Genomic DNA, 21265 nt, shown 5'->3' on the forward strand with positions numbered 1-21265 from the left:
CCTCCAATTTGATCAATTGCACCCCTGGAAAAAATAATGTATGTAAAAAAAATGTTTCCAGGAGATTCAAAGTTATCATGCATCATTCCTGCTGAAGAAACATAAATTACCTTGGAGAATGGAGAAACAGAGGAGAAACCAAATCATTTTTTATTCTATTTTTGCTGTGTTGTAGAGTGATAAAAGTATCAGAGGCACAACAGCTTATGCTAAATCGGGCAGATAAACTATATGCTAAGGCTGTAGAGGAAACTGCCACATATTTGCATATGCTACAGGATAAAAGAGCACTTGACCCAGTGATAACTAAACATATGCATTTTTCTAACCTTTATTTTCTTGTGTTGTTAAACAGACAAGGATGCAAGGGAAAAGCTGCTTAATGTGATTAGAGAGACAAATTGAAAGTTTAAAACAACCCTGTTCTCAATTTGCAGTCACAAAGATTGGTCCGAAATATTAGCAGTGCAGTTCATTTGTGTCATCCCAATGCTCTAGAAATCATTTGGTGAAACTCTGCCTCATTTTTCTGAAATTAATGCAATGAATTATGTTATGGAATCTGATCTCATGCACACACTTTTGCATTGGTTGATTGATTGATTGATTGATTGATTGATTAAATTTAAATTCTGTCTGCTAAATTTTCATTTAAGGAGCTTACAGCAGCATGTGTAGTCCTTCCTATTTCTACTTGTCCTATCCAAATAAAATTGTTCATAGGCTGATCTCAGAGTGACCGCTCAAATTCTTTGCTGGTTTCCAGGGTGTATTCATTTTTGTGGTCACCATTAAGATATTCATGGTTGTTTCTGTACCATTCCATTCTATAATCTTGAGGAACCTGATTAGAATATTCATTCATTCATTCATCCATCCATTTGATTTCATTTGATTTGTTATCTCTCCAAGTTGTTTTGTTTTTGTTTTGTTTTGCTTTGTTTTGTTTTTGAGTAAGTCACTTTGGAGAGGCCCAAAGAAAAGACAGCTTAAGGTGAATATGTAATCTGAAATGGCTGCTTTCTGCTGAGCAGACCTCAATAGCTTCAGTTGTAGGACATGAAGATTTCCTGTCACTTTTCTTTGAGGGCTAATCCGCTGGAAACTCTACAGAGGAGGCATGATAAGAGAGTTTATTAGGGGGGAAATGTTTTTGCTTCATTTCATATTCACTTCCTCTTGCTATGACTCTCCCACAGTAATAGACTGCTGAATCCTAAGGTTTCAGGCTGTTCATTTGCAGATGAAGGTGGTGCAGGAATCATCTCTGGAGATGGTGAAGCATCCCTTGACTTTATCTGAGAAGTAAATTGGAGAGAGTGGAGGTAGCTATATACAAACCACATTCCAAGCTTTTTCCAGGAGTTGCTGCACCCAGGTCATCCAATGGTCACTGAAGGTGAATCCAGAGGCTTGCAGGAGAGGTGTAGGGACTCCCCAGGCTGTCTCACATCTTCAGACTCCACCAATTGTACTGTAGAATGCCTTTTTAGAATGATAACATAAAAAGTTTATTTCATGAAGACTCAATATTAACACATATCTCTTCTGGAAGACCCTTAAACAAGTATCTTTAACAAAAAGAGAAGAAACTGGAGCCCAAAGATCCTCCTCCTCCTCCTCCTCCTCCTCCTCCTCCTCCTCCTCCTCCTCCTCCTCCTCCTCCTCCTCCTCCTCCTCCTCCTCCTCCTCCTCCTCTTCTTCTTCTTCTTCTTCTTCTTCTTCTTCTTCTTCTTCTTCTTCTTCTTCTTCTTCTTCTTCTTCTTCTTCTTCTTCTTGCTATTGGATTGTTTATGGAGGAAATAGAGGCAGAACAGCTTAGTTTCATAGGCATAACTGAGCCTGGAAAACAAACTGAATTCCTGCAACTATTCTTCAACCATTCTTCATGTTTTAGCCTCCTTAATCATCCTTGTGGCTCTTCTCTGACCTCTTTCAAGAATGTAAAAGTCATTTTTATATTGAGTTGACTAAAATGGGATGCAGTATTCCAGGTGTGGTCTTACTAAAACTTTATAAATATTTCACATGATCTTGATAGGATTGAATGGATAGCATCATCATTTATATCTTCACCTGGTTTCTTTGGGATTTTTAAAGATGTTTAATGGAAAGGCTTTACAACATGGAGATCTTACATTTGCTGAGATGGAAGCATATGCGAGAAAGAGGAACTATTTCCATTAATTGTCACAAATGAACAGGAAGAACCTGGCAGGCCTGTAATGATATGGACATGGACGAAAGAACAACAGCTGTTGGTCTCTAAACATATATTTTCTTTGCTTGACTCATCTGATTTGGCTTGAAATGTTTTCCTAATTCATCCAACAGTTATTTACTGCCCCCTTTAGAGTTGTGTTTTTTTTTTCAAAATTTGACAGTCAAGATTTTTTTGCTTGATCTGTTTCACTGTGTTCCTTGTACAATAATAAGTGGCTGTATCATTTTCTTTTAAATGATCCATTTGCAGGTAGAAATTGGAGCCACTTTTTGAGGCTGCAAATCTCCCTATAATGTTAAGTTTAAGTTTAAGTTTATTGAATTTATATACCGCCCTTTTCCCGTAGGACTCAGGGTAGTTTACAAGGTATTTAAAAACGTCAATACAATACAAAAGTTAAAAACAATTAAAAATAATTAAATTTGATCCCTGAAAAATATGAAAACCCCAATTTAAAACTCTCAGCCTTTGCCAGAAAGCTCAAAGAGCCAGGTCTTCAGGTCCCAGCGGAATGAACGAAGGTCGGGTGCAGTCCTAAGCTCCATGGGCTTCTGGTTCCAGAGGGCAGATGCACCCACTGAGAAGGCCCTCCCCCTGGGTGTTATTCGCCGGCAATCTTTTACCAGCAGCACCCTGAGAAGGGCCTCCCTGTGGGAGCGCACAGGACGAAGGGAACTTGATGACGGCAGCAGGTGTTCCCTCAAATATCCCTGACCTAAGTCATTTAGGGCTTTATAGGTCATCACCAGCACCTTGAATCTCACCCAAAGGGCAACCAGAAGCCAATGCAGCTCGCGGAGTAGAGGTGTTACATGGGAGTATCGGGAAACCCCCATCACAACTCGCGCGGCCGCATTCTGCACCAGTTGAAGCCTCCGAGTGGTCCTCAAGGGCAGCCCCATGTAGAGAGCGTTGCAGTAGTCTAACCGGGAGGTCACGAGCGCATGGGTGACTGTGCATAGGGCATCTCGGTCCAGATAGGGTCGCAACTGGTGCACCAGGTGAACCTGGGCAAAAGCCCCTCTGGTCACGGCTGTCAGGAGAATAAAGATTATGTGCAGGAGTGTGATAGCTAACAAGCCATTCCAGTCCTTTTCCAGGTTCCTGCCTAATCCAGTCCATCAAATAGCTGTTAATATCAAAACCAGTGGCCGCACACATTAGTGATACAGTTTCTCCAGGTGTTTTCACCAATTGGCCTGCCTGAGTAAGACCTATCTGTGGTTGGAAAGAATAAATAGAAGTGAAAAGGTGGGATGTGAACTCTTATTACTAAATGTTAGTATCACAAAGCACTGAAATTTTAAAACCAACATACATGAGAAGGTGCCCACCACAATGAGTAATATAAAGAAAGATGACATAGTAGAAGCACCAGCTAAAGCTTGGAGAAACTTTGACTGGTTTATACCAAAAGTCCATGTGTTCATGAGAAGCTTTGAGAATTTAAATGGGAAATGAAAGTGATTCTGGTTTTGCATAAATCAGTGCCTGGACTACTAATATGATCGTTTTGAAGAATCAAATAATGCCATCTCTTACTACTTTTAGAAAGAAGAAACATCTTCCTGTGATAGAAGGCTTAACTTCTCCTTTTGACTCTCAAAGATCCTTTTTCATGAGGCAACTGGACTTTCTTGATTTTCTTTGAAGAGGTTTTGCTTCTCATCCAAGAAGCTTCTTCAGCTTCTAAGCTTCTCCTTTTGAATCCTCTCCAACAATTTACTGTACTTATTCAAAAGTTGATCACAGCTCACAGCTCACTTATCTGAAACATTTCAGCTAAGAAGTATGTTTTCTTGCTCTTCTGTTGGGTAATTTGTAGGGCTCAGGTTGACTGCAAGTTGGGGAAGACTTGGCCATCTTACCTTCTTGCTCTCTTTTTCTTACCCATCTCCAATTCCACAATGTGGACTTCAGACAACACTACTTCCTCCTATTCTTCTTCAAGACTGAGACCTTTCCTTCTACAACCTGTGCATTGGGCTTAAATATAACTGGTAAAATACAGGATAAATTCTTCAGATAGAGAAGACAATCAGAAAAAAAAAGAGTGAGCACCTGTTACTCGTCCCAACTTCTGCCAACCTAGCAGTTTGAAAGCACGTAAAAATGCAAGTAGAAAAATAGGGACCACTCTGGTGGGAAGGTAACAGCATTCCGTGCGCTTTGGCGTCTAGTCATGCTGGCCACATGACCACGGAGACGTCCTCGGACAAGCGCTGGCTCTTCGGCTTTGAAACGGAGATGAGCACCGGCCCCTAGAGTCGGAAAACGACTAGCACGGACGTGCGGGGGAACCTTTACCTTTACCTTTAGTGCTTTAAAGCCCTCTCTAAGTGGTTTACAGAGTTAGCCTATTGCCCTCAACAATCTGGGTCCTTATTTTATGCATCTTGGAAGGATGGAAGGATGACTCAACCTTGAGCCAATCAGAATTGAACTCTTGGCAGTGGAATGCAGAGTTATCTTGCAATATTGCATTCTAACCACTGTGCCACCACAGCTCTTCAAATTGACACAATGAGAAAAAGAATGATAGCGCCAAAGGTATTTAAGTAAATTTTCAGATAGACAGTTTTGTGTAAGGTTAGTGAAGAAAATGGGACTTTAATGATGTGGATAAAACAGCGTGCGTATTCCCCATATTTTGCCTCAGGGTTTCAGTACTTTAATGCCTATTGATTCCACAGTGCAAAGATTCATGATTACACTTTAGTTTCATTTCAGTTTTCTGAAAAACTAAAGCTACAAATTTGGTGTGAATACATTCAAACTGAATTTCTATACACAAAGGAAAAAATGAAAAGAACTTCAAAATTCAACAATGGATGCAGAGAGGAATCCCTATCTTACTAGGGCCACACCTGGAATACTGCATTCAGTTTGGGTCACCACATTACGAAAAAAGATGTTGAGACTTTGGCAAACAGTGCAAAGAAGAACAAACAAGATAATTTAAGGCTTGGAGACTAAAACATATGAAGAATGATTGCAGGATTTAGGTTTGGCTAGTCTAGAGAAAAGAAGGACTAGGGGGGGACATGGTAGCATTATTCCAGTATTTGAGAGAGGCTGCCCTAAAGGGGGGGGTCAACTTATTTTCCAAAACATCAGAGGGCCGTACAAGAATCAATGGATGGAAACGAATCAAGGAAAGAAGCAACCTGGAATTAAGGAGAAACTTCTTAACAGTGAGGACAATTAACCAGTGGAACAGCTTGCCTTCAGAAGTTGTGGGTGTTTTTAATAAGAGGCTTGTCACTTATCTGAAATGGTGTTGGATCTTTCCTTAGTAAATCTGCTTTGCTCTTTATTAGCTTCTCCTCAACAGCATCCACCCTGTCAACAGCGAACCCTGTCTACAAAATAAGGGAGGAGTTTTGTTTATTTCCACCCAACTTTCCTTCCTGTGATTCTGCTGGTTTTGTGGTTTGTTGCATGAAAACTTCTCCTTTTCTGACAGCGGCATTCCTGAACCAGTGGCCACTAGCTTCAATCTTGAACAATGTTTTTTTTTCTGCATCCTTTAAGAGGAGAAGGTGAGACAAAGAAGCAGTGAGTTGTAGCCTCTGACTTTCAATTTATTCTCCCAAGGGACCACTGGAGAAATTGTACAAGCTGCAAGGAAGATTGAATCACTGTGTCTTCCCTTGCACAATAATACAAAGCAGAGTCTTCAGCCTTCAAGTTGTTCATCTGGAGATAAACTGAACTTTGGGAATTGTCCCTAGAGATGGTGAATCTTCCACTGAATTTGGAGTTGTACCATTTGCTACTTCCTGAAGTATCGACTCCAGCCACAAACTCCAGTTCTTTTTCTGCAGCCTGCCGGAACCAGTGCATGTGGTAGCTTGTGAAGCTGAATCCAGATGCTTTACAACTTAGACGGAGGGAACCTCCTAGGGCTACGATACCCCCTCCAGTCTCCACCAGTTGAACCTGTGAATGACAGCCTGAGAAGGAAAGATAAAGAAGGGTTCAGAAGAAAAGTAAAAAAGGAGTTTACCCCTTGCCATTTTTAGTTGAAGAGAGCATCTACCTGAAAAACTGAGAAAGAAAATAAAGATGGTGTAAAACATAACTGTGGCAGTGCTGGTGTCCCTTGAAGCTAAGTTCTTGACTTTCTCTACAGAGTGAAGTTCTCAACGGGTGTATTTGAGGGTGTAAAAGAAATTAACCAATTTGCATAGTCCGCCAGATTATAAGAACACGCTCCTTCCATTTGGACTAAAAATTCATCCCATGCTTTCAAGCAAAATTTCCTGAGGCCAAGATTTTAAGGAATAGAGATTTTTTTTAAAAAAATAATAATTAATAAGTGAATTAGAGAATAGTGGTCTTTATATAAATGGAGCAATTACCAGGCACACATCTAATACATTTCAGAATTTTGATACTGTAATGCTCCCCACACTGTGCAATATTTAACAGAGAAAGTTGTGTTGCAATTTAGATTATATTTGAAGGAGTACAGGTTTGTTTATCAAAACCCTGGATTTTTTCCCTTTCAAGTGTAGACAACCTTGGTACAATTTAAAACTCCTTCATTCATTCCAGAGAATGAATGTACAACTTTAGAGTTGTACAGTTTGTTACTTCCTGTACCATCCCTCTCAATTCCTGGCAAATAGATGGGGAAGAAATGGAGGTAGTGACAGATTTTATTTTCCTGGGCTCCAAGATCACCACAGATGGGGACTGTAGTCAAGAAATTAAAAGACGCTTGCTCCTGGGGAGGAAAGCCATGGCAAATCTAGACAGCACACTAAAAAGCAGAGACATCACCCTGTCAACAAAAGTGTGTATAGTCAAGGCTATGGTCTTCCCAGTTGCAATGTATGGCAGTGAAAGCTGGACCATAAAAAAGGCTGAGTGCTAAAGAATTGAGGCCTTTGTGGTTGTGATGATGCAACGTATTATCATATATGGTGGACGTAAAAATTCAAAGCTTTTTGGATTAAAATTTGGTGGAACATGCAGAAGATATTTAAGAAAAAGATAAGGTTTTCTCCCCAGTTATTTCTGTTGGGTATTATCACAGATTGTACTGTTATAGATACCAAATTGATGTTGAATTTAATCACGGCAGCAAGACTTTTAGTAGCGCAATATTGGAAGAAGGAGGAACTGCCTACTATAGAAGAGTGGACTTTGAAAGTTTCAAACCTGGCGGAAATGGCAAAGATTTCAGCATATTTGAAAGAACAATCACAACAGAGATATATTGTGGAATGGAAAAGATGGATTGAGTATATTCAGAATAAATATGGGACAAAAAAGTTTCATTTAGCATATGAATAAGTATTAGTTTTATATGATGTATTATTTATTATTTAATTATGTATAAGGGGAGTTAAAGTGTGATAGAATTTAATGGTTTTTTTTAGTCAGTTAGCATATTTTAGCTTAAGTTTGTAAAAGTTAATACCCTGTATTCAGCTCTGGGAAGTCGGGGGGGAGGGCGAGGGAGGGTAAGTGGGGGGGGAGGGGGAGGGAGGGAGTTTATGTTATTAAAATGTAGCTTCTTGGATAAAAACAGCCAAGCATTTCCATCACAAAAAATAAAAGTCCAGTTAGCATGACTCAAGTTCTAGACAACTCTACCTGGATGACTGAGAATCTTCATTGACATTCTGGTGGTGCACTTTAACTCCACAGAATATCTTGTGGCTATCCACGTCTGAGGGAACCTAGTGACAATGGATCCAGTCATAGGGTGTGCCCTGGTGACTGATCCATTACAGACTATCATGTAATCCATTCAGATCATAGATTTGTGGGGCAATTTCACAGCGGAAAGAGAGATTGAAGGTTCAAAGGGGATCTGACATTACCTTTGAAATGCATGAAATAGTGTTACTCTGTTGCTCACTTCCCATGCCTCTTTCCTATTTGTGGTGGTTGTTTGTGAGAAGCTGCACTTTCTGGCAGCTGCACTCTAGGGCTACAAGCTACAAGATGTCTAGGGATCCCTTGAAAGGAGAAACTGACAGGAAATAGAGGCAATGTTGGGCCTCTTCCTCTCAGTTTCACCTTTCAAGGGGAGAATTTGTACAAGCTACAAGGGAAATGAAGTCACTGTGTCTTCCCTTGCACAGTAATACAAGGCAGAGTCTTCAGTCTTCAAGCTGTTCATCTGGAGATATACTGAGCTTTGGGAATTGTCCTTGGAGATGGTGAATCTTCCAGTGACTTTGGAGTTGTACCATTTGCTACTTCCTGAAATATCCAGTCCAGCCACCCACTCCAGTTCTTTCTCTGCAGCCTGCTGGAACCACTGTATGTTATAGCTTGTGAATGTGTATCCAGATGCTTTACAAGTTAGTTGAAGGGAACCTCCAGGGGCTGCAATACCCCCTCCAGTTACCACCAACTGAACCTGTGAGTGACAGCCTAAGAAGAGAGATAGAGAGGGGGGGAAATCAGGGGAAAGTGAAAAGGAGAGTTTAACAATTGTCTTTTTTTTTTTTGGGTTACAAGACAGCATCTACCTGAAAGACTGAGAAAGAAGGCAAGTAAGATGCAAAACATAATTGTGGCAGTTCTGGTGTCTCTTGAAGCTACGTTCTTGACTGTCTCTGAAGATTGGAGTTCCCAGGGGCTGCTTTTATAATGGTGCAAAAGAATTCAACCAATTTGCATAGTTCCCATATTATAAGAACATGCTCCTTCCATTTGGACTATAACGTCATCCCATTGTTTCAAGCATACTTTTTTAAATTTTCGATCAGTGAATTTAAGGAATGGTGGTCTTTACATAAATGGAGCAAATACTGGGCATTCATCTAATACATTTCAGAATTTTGATAGTTTAACCCTCCTTTTACTGTGCAATATTTAATAGTGAAAGTCATTTTGCATTTGAAGGGGTGCAGATTTGTTTACCAGCTCTTGTTTCAAGCATACTTTAATGATACCAGGATTTTAGCAATAGATAATATTTAATTTTCAATCAGTTGATTGGAGAATAGTGGTTTTTAGTAAAAGGGAGCAATCACTGGGCACACAGCTAATACTGCATTTCAGAATTTTGATACTGTAGTAGTCCTCCTACTGTACAAGATTTAATAATAAAAGTTGCATTGCAGTTCAATACATACAGTATTTGAAGGGTTATAGGCTTGTTTATCATGTTCCCAATGAAGCTTGCAATCCTAAAATTTCTTGGTCAGATTATAGACACACTTGGTAGAATTTAAAACTTCTTCATTCATTCCAGAGAAATTCAATTGACTTGGCACCACTATCTCTTTTAATCACCTATGTTAATGAAGAAGATATAAAAATAGTATATTTCTCTTTTAGAGCACAGATCTGTACTATATTACAAATAGTAGAAAAATAGTACATTACAATTAACACAATTTTTTAAAAGTCAAAACAGCTTGACTGTTCTATAGAAATGTTATATTCCATATGTTTTCCATTAACTTTGTTACTTTAAGGCAGTGAGTTTAAGCATAAAACCCTCTTCTCATTTCTTTTTTATTGTTCATGGCCATCTTGCATTTTTCCAAGGGGGCAGTAAATCTTGGTGTCATCTGCAAATTTGATGAGTTCCCCTTTAATTCCCTCATCTAAGTCATTTTTGTAGATATTGAAGAGTACTGGGCCTAGGATGGAATCTTGTGGTATCTTACTGCTTACTTTCTTCCATGTGGATGATCAAGATCACAGTCAAGATCACAAGATCACAGTCAATCTTCCTATTTTCCTCCATCATCTTCCTCTTCCCTTGAATTTTCCTCCCTGCTTTTACACCATTACACCAAATGTTTTTTCCCCAAATTAGTGGATCTTTCTCCCACCAGAGAACAAGTCTTTCAGATGGAGATTAATTAAGATTGATCACAAGTACATGTTTTGGAAGTCTTCAGTGTTATGTATCCAGGTGAAGAGCACACATACACACTTACATAGCAGTCACCACCAGGGGGCGTTGAACTGTAACTGTTTTGGCGGGAACTCAGTTTCGGTGGGGAACAGAGGTTCAAACTAATTGGCCAGCTGCTCACCTGGCCAGGTATAAAAGGAGGGCAGGTAACCCCTATTCCCCAATACAGTCACTTCCACCGAATAAAGATCTGCCATGCTGTACTCATCATCTCAGCATCCTTCCTGCTCTCCAGAACCCACAACACAACAGTGGTGACGAAGGTGGGATTCTGCTTGACCATAAGAGCTGAAAGTCACTAGGGGACGGCATCGCTTGCTGGAGGAAAGAGGCATCTTTCCTCCCCCTCGATGACCGACTAGTCACCATGCTAGTGGCCACATCGGTGGAGCAGGATTCACAGAACCTGGACGCAGAGATGGCACAGATCAGACAGCCCCGAGAATTCGACATCCATCACCCTGAACGGTGGGACTCTCACCTGGGACAGGTTGAAAATTTCCTCTGGGTGAACCGGATCGCCGAAGATGGCCTCAAAGTGGTGACCCTGCTCAGCATAAGCGGGCCTGCCATTTATGACTTGGCCGTAAGCCTGTGCTTGCTGACGCTGATCGAGACCGTCTCATTCCGAGACCTCACCAAGAAGCTGAACGGGCATTTCAAGCCATGAATGTCTGAGCTGGCCTGGCAGTTCCAGTTTGTCCACAGGGTCCAAATGCCAGGCAAATCGGCATTGGAGTTCATCGCAGCCTTGCGGCAGGCCGCCCATCTCTGCAAGTTCTCCAATCTAGATGAGAGGCTGCGCGACCGGCTCGTGTTTGGCCTACGCGATAAGCGCCTGCAACAGAGGCTGTTCGCAAGGCCCAACTTAACCCTCCAAGATGCTCAGGATGAGATCTTGGCCAACAAGGTTGCCAGCGGCACGGTGCAAGCAGTCCAGACCCCCTGACCCAGGAGCCCAGGAGGATCCATCCACCTTGAAGACACTGCGTACGGCAGGAGTGAAGAAGCAGAGGAGACCAGAATCAACCAGGTTCAGAGGAGGCTGGAACAATGGGAGTGACAACGAGGAAGCCAGGAGAACCAGTGGAAGGCAATTCCCTTCCTGAAATGCATAGGCTGCGGCAGAGACCACGCATGACAAACTGCAAGTTCCGGTCAGCCACGTGTCAGGCCTGCAGAAAATCAGGCCACATCGCAGAGGTCTGCCGTAGCCGTTTCTGAGAGGGCCTCCATGAGCTACAGCTGGAGGATGCATTGTGGAAAGGTACCGGGGCCCAGAAACTGACCAGCATAGGATTTTTCAAAAGCCAGAGGGCCATCTGCTGAACCGGGGCCCGACGGCCACTTAAACCCAAAATTAAATTGGACATCCATTTACAGGGCATTCCCTGTAAAATGGACTTGACTCCAGCTCTGCAGTCTCAGTCATATCGTATGAGACTTTTAAACTTATTTGCGGCTGGGTCCAATTGAGGCCCTCAAATATTATCCTCACCGATTTCCAAAATGCCCCAGTAAAAATCAAGGAGGAGTCCACCCTTTCAGTGCGGTTTAAGAAGTTCCAAGGGCACTTGGATATTATCGTAGTTGAGAATTTGCAGACGTATTCAATAACAAGCTAGGTAGGTACACCGGGGCCCCCATCTCTTTTAAACTAAACCCCAGCATCCTCCCCATTAGGATTAAACCCCTTCATGTTTAAAGACAAGATAGAAGGGGAGTTAGACAAACTAGTCGAACAGGGAGTCCTACAGCCAGTAGAAGGGGGAGAGTGGGAGACCCCCATAGTCACCCCTCTCAAAGCTAACGGGGAGGTCAGGATCTGCACTGACTATAAATGTACGTTAAATCAGGCCCTTAACCAGCACACTTACCCAGTCCCAACAGTCAGCCACAACGGTGCAAAGTTTGTCTCCTAGTTGATATCAGGATAATTAAAGTCCCCCATTACTATTGTGATGTGCTTCTTACATACCTTAGTTAGCTGACTAGCAAAAAGTTCATCTATTTCCTCTGCTTGGTTGGGCGGCCTATAGTATACACCTATGGCAATGTCATTTTCCCCCCTTTTATATTGACCCAAATGCATTCAAGTTTACAGTTTTTGTCATGGTTGTGCTCTATTTCTGTAGAGATTGTCAGGGAAATAAATTAATACTTCCCTATCAGAGGGGCGATGAACCGTGGTTCATTTGACACATGGTAAATATCAGGTAAAAAATAAACAAAACTGAGGCATATTCTACTGTATATAAAACTTTAATTGGAAAGCAAAGGAAAACTCCTAACTGACTGCATCCTCTCATCAGACAGAATACAAAGAGAAGAAAAAAAAGTAAAGTGAGAAAACGTTTGTAGACATGCCCAGTTAACAGCAGTTCTAGGCATGAAACCATAACATGGCTGGACATGTGACAATCACCTTGGTTACATTGATAAGATTACTATGCAGCTGGCAGAAAAACAGAGTGAGATGTGCGGAGCTGACAAACACTTAAAAAAATGCAGTGACATCCCCTTCTTTGTCAGTAATGCAGATCTCAGATAAGACCCATCTTGTTGCGCAGATACTCGTGCTGAGCTGTAGGAAGTGGTTTGTTCAGCATATCAGCAATCTGATCATGTGTAGGCATATACTGCAATTTTACAAAACCTTGTTTAACTACTTGTCTTATATTTTGATAACAGATGTCGATGTGTCTAGATCTTGAACCTGTAAAGCAATTCTCAGATATATAAACCACGGATTCATTGTCTTCCATCACAGTGATAGGTCGAATCGGATGTGTCCAGATATATGTGACTAAAGCATCAAACCAAATTTGTTGGGCAGTTGCATCTTGTGAGAATGTGAGCTGCATTTCGGTGTCCATTGACATCAATAATGTTATGCATGCTTTATTATTTAAGTCCCATATGTCAGGAGTCCAGGGCTGGTCAGGAGGATTAAATACCATGCGATGGGTACCTTCTCTGCAAAGCAAAAGTCCAACTTCACTGACCCATGCCCTGTAATTTTGTCCTGACCGCTTAAATTTTGAATCACCAGCCAGTGGTACAATAGGAGATGCCTGTTGAGGAACATAAATTTGAGGTGCTGGCTGTGCAGGTTGTGCAATTTGGACTTGGCCTGCAGGAGGCACCTGTGCCTGTGCCAAGAATTGGGGCAGATGCATTGGGACTGCCGCTGGTACCGATGCTGGGTGTGGCTGTACTGGAGCTGCGATTCCACCCTGGACAGCAAGAGGCGCTGGCACTTGAGCTGCTACATGAAACTGGCCTGCAGTTAGCACTGGCCTTTATATTTGAGAAACCAGTGGTAACTGTACTTGGGCTGACTGTTGCTGTGCTCTACCTGGGACAGGAACCTGGATAGTAGCAGTATTAATAGGGATTCTAGCTGGAGCACCCGATGGACGTGGAGGTGTTACAGCTTGGAGCAATGCTTAATGAAGAGACATCTGTGAAAATGTGTACTGCATTCTTTGCAACGCATTTCTATCTTGTAAAACAGATTCACCAGCAGTTGGTGCTATAACATTAGATTCAGGCATCATTGTAGCCCCGTGTGTCATTTGAGACGGCACATAATCATGGAAGTGTGACATAGGAGGTTCCTGATCCCATTCGTCTGACACAACACTCAATTCTGGGAGTGGCTTTGGCTTTTAAGAAGAAGGCAATATGGCTGACTCCTGTAGGAGTGGCTTTGGCTTTGAAGAAGAAGGCAATATGGCTGACTCTGGAATGTGAATACCAGCAGAATCTCTCCCCTGCTGCTTAATCATTGATGCATATGCCTTTGTCTGCTACAGCTCTTTGTCAAAAGCTTCAACAAACACTTAAAAAAAACCTCAGTGACAGAGATAAAGTTATTTCTTATATAGAGAGCAACTCCACCTCCTCTTTTGTTTAGTCTGTTTCTTTTAAATAGTTTTAATCCCTATAGCTGTGTGTTCCATTTGTAGGTTTCATCCCACCATGTTTCCGTAATGGCAACAATATCATATCCGCCCTCATTTACCTGAATTTCTAGTTCACCCTGCTTACTGTTCATACTCTGTGCATTAGTGTATAGACATTTGAGTCCTTTATGACTGACCCTGTGTTTACTTGCTGCATAACTTGTGTGGTGCCTGGCTTTCCCTATTTTCTTAGATTGCCGGGGACAGTGATGTTCTGTATCAATTAACTCACTGTCCCCATTGTTTAGTTCCTCCAGAAAAGCTGTGATTTTATTGCCAAGTAACTCAGTCCCTTTCTTGGATGGATGCAGATCATCTCTTTTATACATTTTTTCATTGGACCAGCTACAGACATCGTGACTAATATAACCAAAGCCTTCTCCTTTACACCACTCCTTTAGCCACATATTAAATTCTGCTATATGCTGGCCTTTTCCATTTTGCTCCTTATGCACTGGTAAAACCTCTGAAAAAGTAAGCCTACAGCCTATTCTGCTAAGTTTTATTTTAGTTGTTCAGAGCTGCTGGGAAGTGCTGCATGCTGTAATCTGTCCTTGTAGACTAGTTATTTGTTTACAGATAGGACAGATTCCAAGTTTGAAAAGGGTACTGCGAAAGACAGCTGCAAAACAAGTTTTGCACTGAACTAAGCCAGACATGCTGAGATACAACAAATCTCAGTTGCACTTGCCCTGAATGTACCGCTGCTGTTTTTTTATTTTTAGTTATATAATTCATGTGCCGTTAGGTGCACGGGCCGCTACATTTTTGGTGCAGCCTTTCCAAAACTTACAGAATGTAGCACTTCCCAGCAGCTCTGAGCAGTTGAAATTCTGCTGAAAAGTGATGGAGATCCAAAAGTATTACAGCGATGGTATTACAGATATTTTTGCAAGGTGGAAGCAGTTTCTAGTAAGGCCACCTTATGCAATTGACTAATGGTGAATTTGTCAATGCCAACGGTGTTCAAGTGGTGCTCCAGTTGTTTTGGGATTGCACCCAAGGCGCCTATTACTATTGTTACTACCCTTGCTTGCCTTTGCCACAGTCTTTCTATTTCTATTTGTAGGTGTTTGTATTTTGCTATCTTGTCAAGATATTTGTTGTCTATTCTGCTGTCTCCAGGCACTGCAACATCCACTATCCACACTGTTCTGTCTTTCCTATCAACAATTTTTAAGTCTGGGTTGTTATGTTATTGTTATGATTACTATTATTATTGTTGTTGTTTTTATTAATGTTATTGTTATTGTCATCATCATTCAAAAATGCAATCAATATTGTTCCTCACCATACCTTGGCCTCAATCCTGACTGAAAATGATCCAGGTAATCTGCTTCATCCAAGCCTTTTGGAGGACCGGTGCAAACAATGCTTAAATCTTTTTCTCGTTTAAAGAAGAAATATTTTCTACCTAATACATCCCATGAAAGTATTTACAATTGTAAGATCTATTGTGATCCCATTTTTGCATGCATTCTCCTGTAATAATTTTTTTCATATTCTCAAGTACTAATGTCATGGTTCCGACAGATGAAACTCTTTAAAAGAACTTTGAGGCATTGTTTTCCTTAAATAATCTTTTATTTGAGAAACAAAGTATCAGCACTACATACAATCTCTTCACACCTATAAGAATATATTTAAAAGATTGGATTTAAAAGATTGGATTTTGACATTTCTCTTCTCAACTTAAAAACATAATCAAAAACGTTTTTAAACATGTCTTCTTATCAGTTGATCTTTGTTGTTTAAATCAGGTCTAAAAACAATAATGTAACATTTGGGGAAAAAGATGCATCCAAGAAGCCCAGCACCAGAGGACAAAATGGAGAATATCTCCACAGCCACCATGGCTTTTCCTCTGGCGCTAAGGTAGGTTGGAACAAAGGAGACCCACACACTGCAGAAAGCCAACATGCTGAAGGTGATGAACTTGGCTTCATTAAAGCTGTCAGGCAGTTTACGAGCCTGGAATGCCACAATGAAGCTGGCAAGCGAAAGGAGAGCCATATAGCCCAGAACACAATAAAACATAACTACTGAGCCTTCATTGCATTGTAGAACCATTTCTTCAGTTGTTGAGTGCATGTCTAACTCTGGGAATGGGGGAGAGGTGGATAACCAAACAACACAGATGCTTGCTTGGAGCAGAGAGCAGAGCAGGACAATAGAAACAGCCAATCTTTTCCCCACCCATGTCCTTATCCGAGATCCTGGCTTGGTGGCCTTGAAGGCAAGAGAAACAAGGATGGTTTTGGCCAACACACAAGAGATGGACAATGAGAAGGTGAGACCAAATGCAGACTGTCTGAGGAGACAGGTGACTCTCCCAGGTTGTCCAATAAAGAGCAAAGAAGAGAAGAAGCAAAGGAGAAGGGAGATGAGGAGAGTGTAGGTGAGATCCCGGTTGTTGGCTTTGACGATAGGACTGTCTTTGTGCTTAATAAATATTCCCAACACCCATGTTGTAATGAGGCAAAATAACGTAGCAACAGTGGCTAAACTGAGTCCTAAAGGTTCTTCATAAGATAAGAAGCTAATTGTTTTCATGGTGCATCCATCTTTCTTATGGTTTGCATGTTGATCATCAGGACATTGAAAGCAAGCAACAGTGTCTAAAAGGAAAATAAAATGGCAAGGCAGATTCATAAGAATGATCATTATTAAATTTCATATTTATCCACACCCTGATGTTTATGTCCTTGGTACAAATAATAGAATCTACAATATGAAAATGCATTCAAACATCTCTGTATGTATATTTTGTTTGCTGTGGTATTAAGTCAAATATTTGATTATACACAAGAAAATTTCACAAACTCCATGAAAATCCATTTTATATTGATTTGCTTACTTATAATAAAGGAGTGCTCTAATAAAGATTCATGAATACCTGAAGGGATCATTTTCATATTTGAAACCAGATTGACTTATTGAATATTGAACAATATTCAAATTATGGTACATAAGTATAATAGTTTCATGAAAAAACCAGATAATTTAATTAGCAGAAAGTGTTCAGCACACTAGACAGTATAACAAAGAAAATTTAATGATTTGTTAACTTACCAATCTCTTTAGAGATTTTCCCCTCTGGACATTCAACACAATCATAACAGCAGAATTTCTTTCCTTCATTCTTCCTCTTTTGATAACCAGGGAGACAATGTTCATTGCACAGAGAAATGGGAAGGACCTATTTATCAATATTAAAATGGTGGAAGATGAGTATTTATTGTTTTCAAAAAAAATTCTGTTGTTATATTGGAAATAAAATGTGCAGTTACATTAAAAGAAAAGTCCCATCTAAAGGTTGTAAAACAAGAAATTGATTAAATGTCATGATTTTTTTCAAACACTTATGCCAATCTAATGAATCCATATTTGAATAATCAGACAAAGTATTATTGAAACCATACCCGGTTAAATGATCTATGCCAAACAATGATATCCTCATTAATGATTAATTCCCTTCCTTTTAGAGCATCAGGATCCACTTTCCCAATCTTGTTTTTCTGGAAAGTGGAATTGGGAAAGACAACAATATTTATGATATCAAATCCACCTTCCATCTTCTTTTGATCATAAAAGGTCAAGGTTTCTCCAAGAGAATTGTTGAATTTCATGCCTTTCAGAAATTGGTGGAGCTATATGATTGGGAATAATAAAACAGGTAAATTAAAAAAAAGAATTAAAGAGTTACTTGTCTGAAATGGTATAGATTCTCCTGCTTGTGCAGGTGGTTGAACCAAGATTGCTCAAAGGTCCCTGCCACATTTCTCTTCTCTCTTCTCTTCTCTTCTCTTCTCTTCTCTTCTCTTCTCTTCTCTTCTCTTCTCTTCTCTGCTCTGCTCTGCTCTGCTCTTCTCTTCTCTTCTCTTCTCTTCTCTTCACTTCACTTCACTTCACTTCTATTCTATTCTATTCTATTCTATTCTATTCTATTCTATTCTATTCTATTCTATTCTATTCTATTCTATTCTATTCTATTCTATTCTATTCTATTCCATTCTATTGTAGAAAGATTGTGCTTGAATTCAAGTTTTTCATTGGTTTACATACTGTAGGTAAAATCTTCCCATACTAAATACCATGAGTGATATCCCCTGAGAGATTCTAGGGCATGGCTATTCTAACTCTCTTCTTCTGTCACCTCAGGGTTTGAGGCTGTAGTGCCTTTTCTCTCCCCACAAACCATGATTGAAATGTGCTCCCTCCTTCCAAGAAAACTGCCATTTCACTATAGTCCAGCACATCAGCTCCCCTTTATATGCCCCATTTCCCAGAATTATAGGGATGAAAATAAAGGTATGCAAATAAATATCAATAGACAAATGTGCAAATCCATTTTAGTAGCTTCCAGTTCCCTGCTGGAATCATACACCCTAACTTTGTAATTTGCTATTATATAATACAAAATATCACCTGCCATGGTTGTGAATCTTCATATTCTGATAATTTGTGCCTCATAAAATGCCTGCGATTAGATCGAAGTAAGAATTGAGCATGTAAAGCTTGAGCCAATACAGAGGCAGCGTTATAGATACTGTAGCTGTGCCCAGACATCTTTACCTCAAAAAGAGCTCCAGGAATGTCCTCTAGTCTCTCCTCTCCAGCACAAAAGGGATTGACCAGTTGTGTCAAATAAAGGGATGGTAATGAACAATCAAATACTTGTTCCCAGAAAAGTGGAAAAAATCCATCTCCTTGAATCCATGGAGGCTTTATCAACTTCAAGAATTCCTTGAACCCTGGAATTTCTTTTGAATGAACATTAAAGAAAATGGCACCATCAAAGAACTGCCGATCCCATTTTTTATTCATTCCTGTTAATAAATAATCCATTTGGGCAGTCATGATCCATACCTTTCCCAAGAAACTCTGCTCATGTCCAGGATCAAGCCAAAAAAGTATACATATTAACCATGCAGTTGTCAAAGATTCTCCACAGACAATAAAGGTTTTGGTCTTCTCATCAATTATGTGTTTATAAATATTTCTCCCTTTTTCGACCATTTCAAATACCTTGTCCCAGTGGGTTAACAATGGGATTCTTTCTGTAGAAGCAGAGCAGATTCCATGCTGGGAAAAGAGGGACTCCATGCTGTGCAGAAAATGGTCTCCTTGACTGTTATCAATAGCAAGGAGCCCAACCCATTTCCACCCAAAATGCTGAAGCAGTCGGATAATCCCAATGTACTGTGAGGACTCATTTGGAACCATGGAGTAGTAGAATGGAATCTCAGTGCTATGAACATCTTGTGGGGTGAATGACCCATATGTGAGCTAAAAGAAACACATATTATGGAAATAGATCATCATCAGTATCTTTTTCTTCATAATTTCTAACAAATTTGATTAGATTGTTGAATAATGTGGCCAAAGAATAACATTTTTTTTAATAAGCCCAGTTTGGAAAAAAGAAGACACGGGGGATTTTTCAGGCCTCTCTTCCCAAAGTTCGTACCTGTGGAATCTTGTAAAACTTTACAAGGTCTGCAATATAGGAGGAAGTTCCAAAACTGAGTCCTCCTATGATAGAAATGAGATTTCTCCTGGTGTCACATTTGTAGTTGGGGATAAATCTCTCTGATCTGAAGAGCAGGTCCAGGGTGGTCCGAAACGTCATTATTGCATTGAAGTAGCTATCATGAATACAGAAGCCAAGAGTGATGTTGTACAAGATTTCTGGATTCTCATTGATCTCCTTCACAGCAAAGACCAAGGAAAGGATATTTTGGTAAAACTTTGTTAGCACGCTAAAAATGGGAAAAATTTACAAGTATCATTAAATATTTCTTTATTATTTTCCTGGAACCCCAAAGAGGTGCTTTACCTTATACACATGCAGAATTGCGGAGTGACCAATCAAATTTTATTTCCATTTCAGCTACACTAAACTATTTCCATTGTTCCAGATTTAATCAAAGAAAATAATGTACATTTCCCTTCATTCATTGCAATTTCTCTAACTAGAGCTGACATAAAAGTGAATGATAAGAATTGCTTTCCTGATCTAATGCTTTTCCAATATAAAGTTTTGCTGCATTAAAAAGAAGCAATGCCTTTATGAAATTCTTATAAAGCATCTTTGATTAGAAAGTATTGTCATTATGAAATTAAACCATCTAGAAATGCCAGAAGGATAAACGATAAGAGTTCCTTACTCTGGATGGCCAAAATACTCCTGAGAGGGATGCTGCTGAAATGAAACTTCATTAAATTGGTAGTTAGCCATAGAGACCATACCACCAATGACAAGGTCCCCTGGCTGGTACCATTCATTTGGAACAGGTATGGGTTCACCTAGATGACATGACAAAGACTTCATTCTGAAGAGTGGAAATAGGAGAAAAAAGACCATTTGGGCAGTAAATGCTCTCTAAGTATAGATGTTCCACCAGCAGCAGCTTTCCACATTAGTCTGCCTTCACCAGCCTCAAAACCTCTTGTAAGAGCAAGGTTGAAGACTATCCTTTAGCCCTGATTCTAATTGCAAACAGGGATAATATTGTAAAAGGTCTGAATGACAGTGTAGAGTTCCAGCAACAGAACTTAATTTGTGATTGTTGAAATCATAGGACTTGTTTGTTCTTGTCTTCTATTCTCCAGTGTCTATGGGGCAGTCCTTTTGTAATAATTTTTATTATTATTATTTTCTATGTCTTCTTGAATTGTTTACAGTTTTCATGAAGGGGGAAAATTATTATCATTCTAATATTTTCAATGGAGTGATAATTATGTCTTCAGCTTTTTGTCTCCCATTGTTAACTGTTTGTGTGTTTGTGTGTGTGTAGCTGAATTTAGTATTTTCTGATTTATTTTCTCTTTGTGATGCAATAATTGGAAACGTTCAGAGGTAAACTTAAATTCATCTCAAAGCTACACTTGGAATAATAAAAACTTTTATTATTTTCCACTTTTGCACCAAATGAAGGATTATTAACATCCCTTCCCAGGATATTTTGGGAATAGAACATGGCTCCATTTGTAATCTGTTGGCCTGGTTACATTGGCATATGAATAATACAACAGATCAATTAGGTTAATCTGCAGAACCTGATACAAATCTACAATATCTGGAAGGGATCTGTAATCAGGGCAAGGCAATTGTTCTGAGTAGAGTTGATACTTGGTACCTGTTTTTAGGAATCCCATTATGAATCCCCACAT

At 40.0% G+C, this 21265-nt stretch overlaps 2 protein-coding genes across 2 annotated transcripts in view; one reads left to right on the top strand and one right to left on the bottom strand.

The window, feature by feature from the left end:
- The window catches only part of LOC310649938 (vomeronasal type-2 receptor 26-like), a gene marked incomplete at both ends in the record, with an annotated part of 482094 nt that overhangs the window by 18757 nt on the left and 442072 nt on the right, over positions 1-21265 (top strand). The gene's annotated exons all lie outside the window — the stretch shown is intronic.
- Positions 15806-20423, bottom strand: LOC310649031 (vomeronasal type-2 receptor 26-like; the record flags this gene model as incomplete). Its single annotated transcript, XM_083377280.1, has 6 exons — positions 15806-16707; positions 17162-17288; positions 17512-17739; positions 18518-19378; positions 19560-19851; positions 20260-20423. The coding sequence occupies 6 exons, from the start codon at positions 20421-20423 to the stop codon at positions 15806-15808; spliced, it is 2574 nt and encodes an 857-aa protein (XP_083233406.1).

The sequence above is a fragment of the Vipera ursinii genome, assembly GCF_947247035.1.
Source record: "Vipera ursinii genome assembly, chromosome: Z".
NCBI lineage: Eukaryota > Metazoa > Chordata > Lepidosauria > Squamata > Viperidae > Vipera > Vipera ursinii.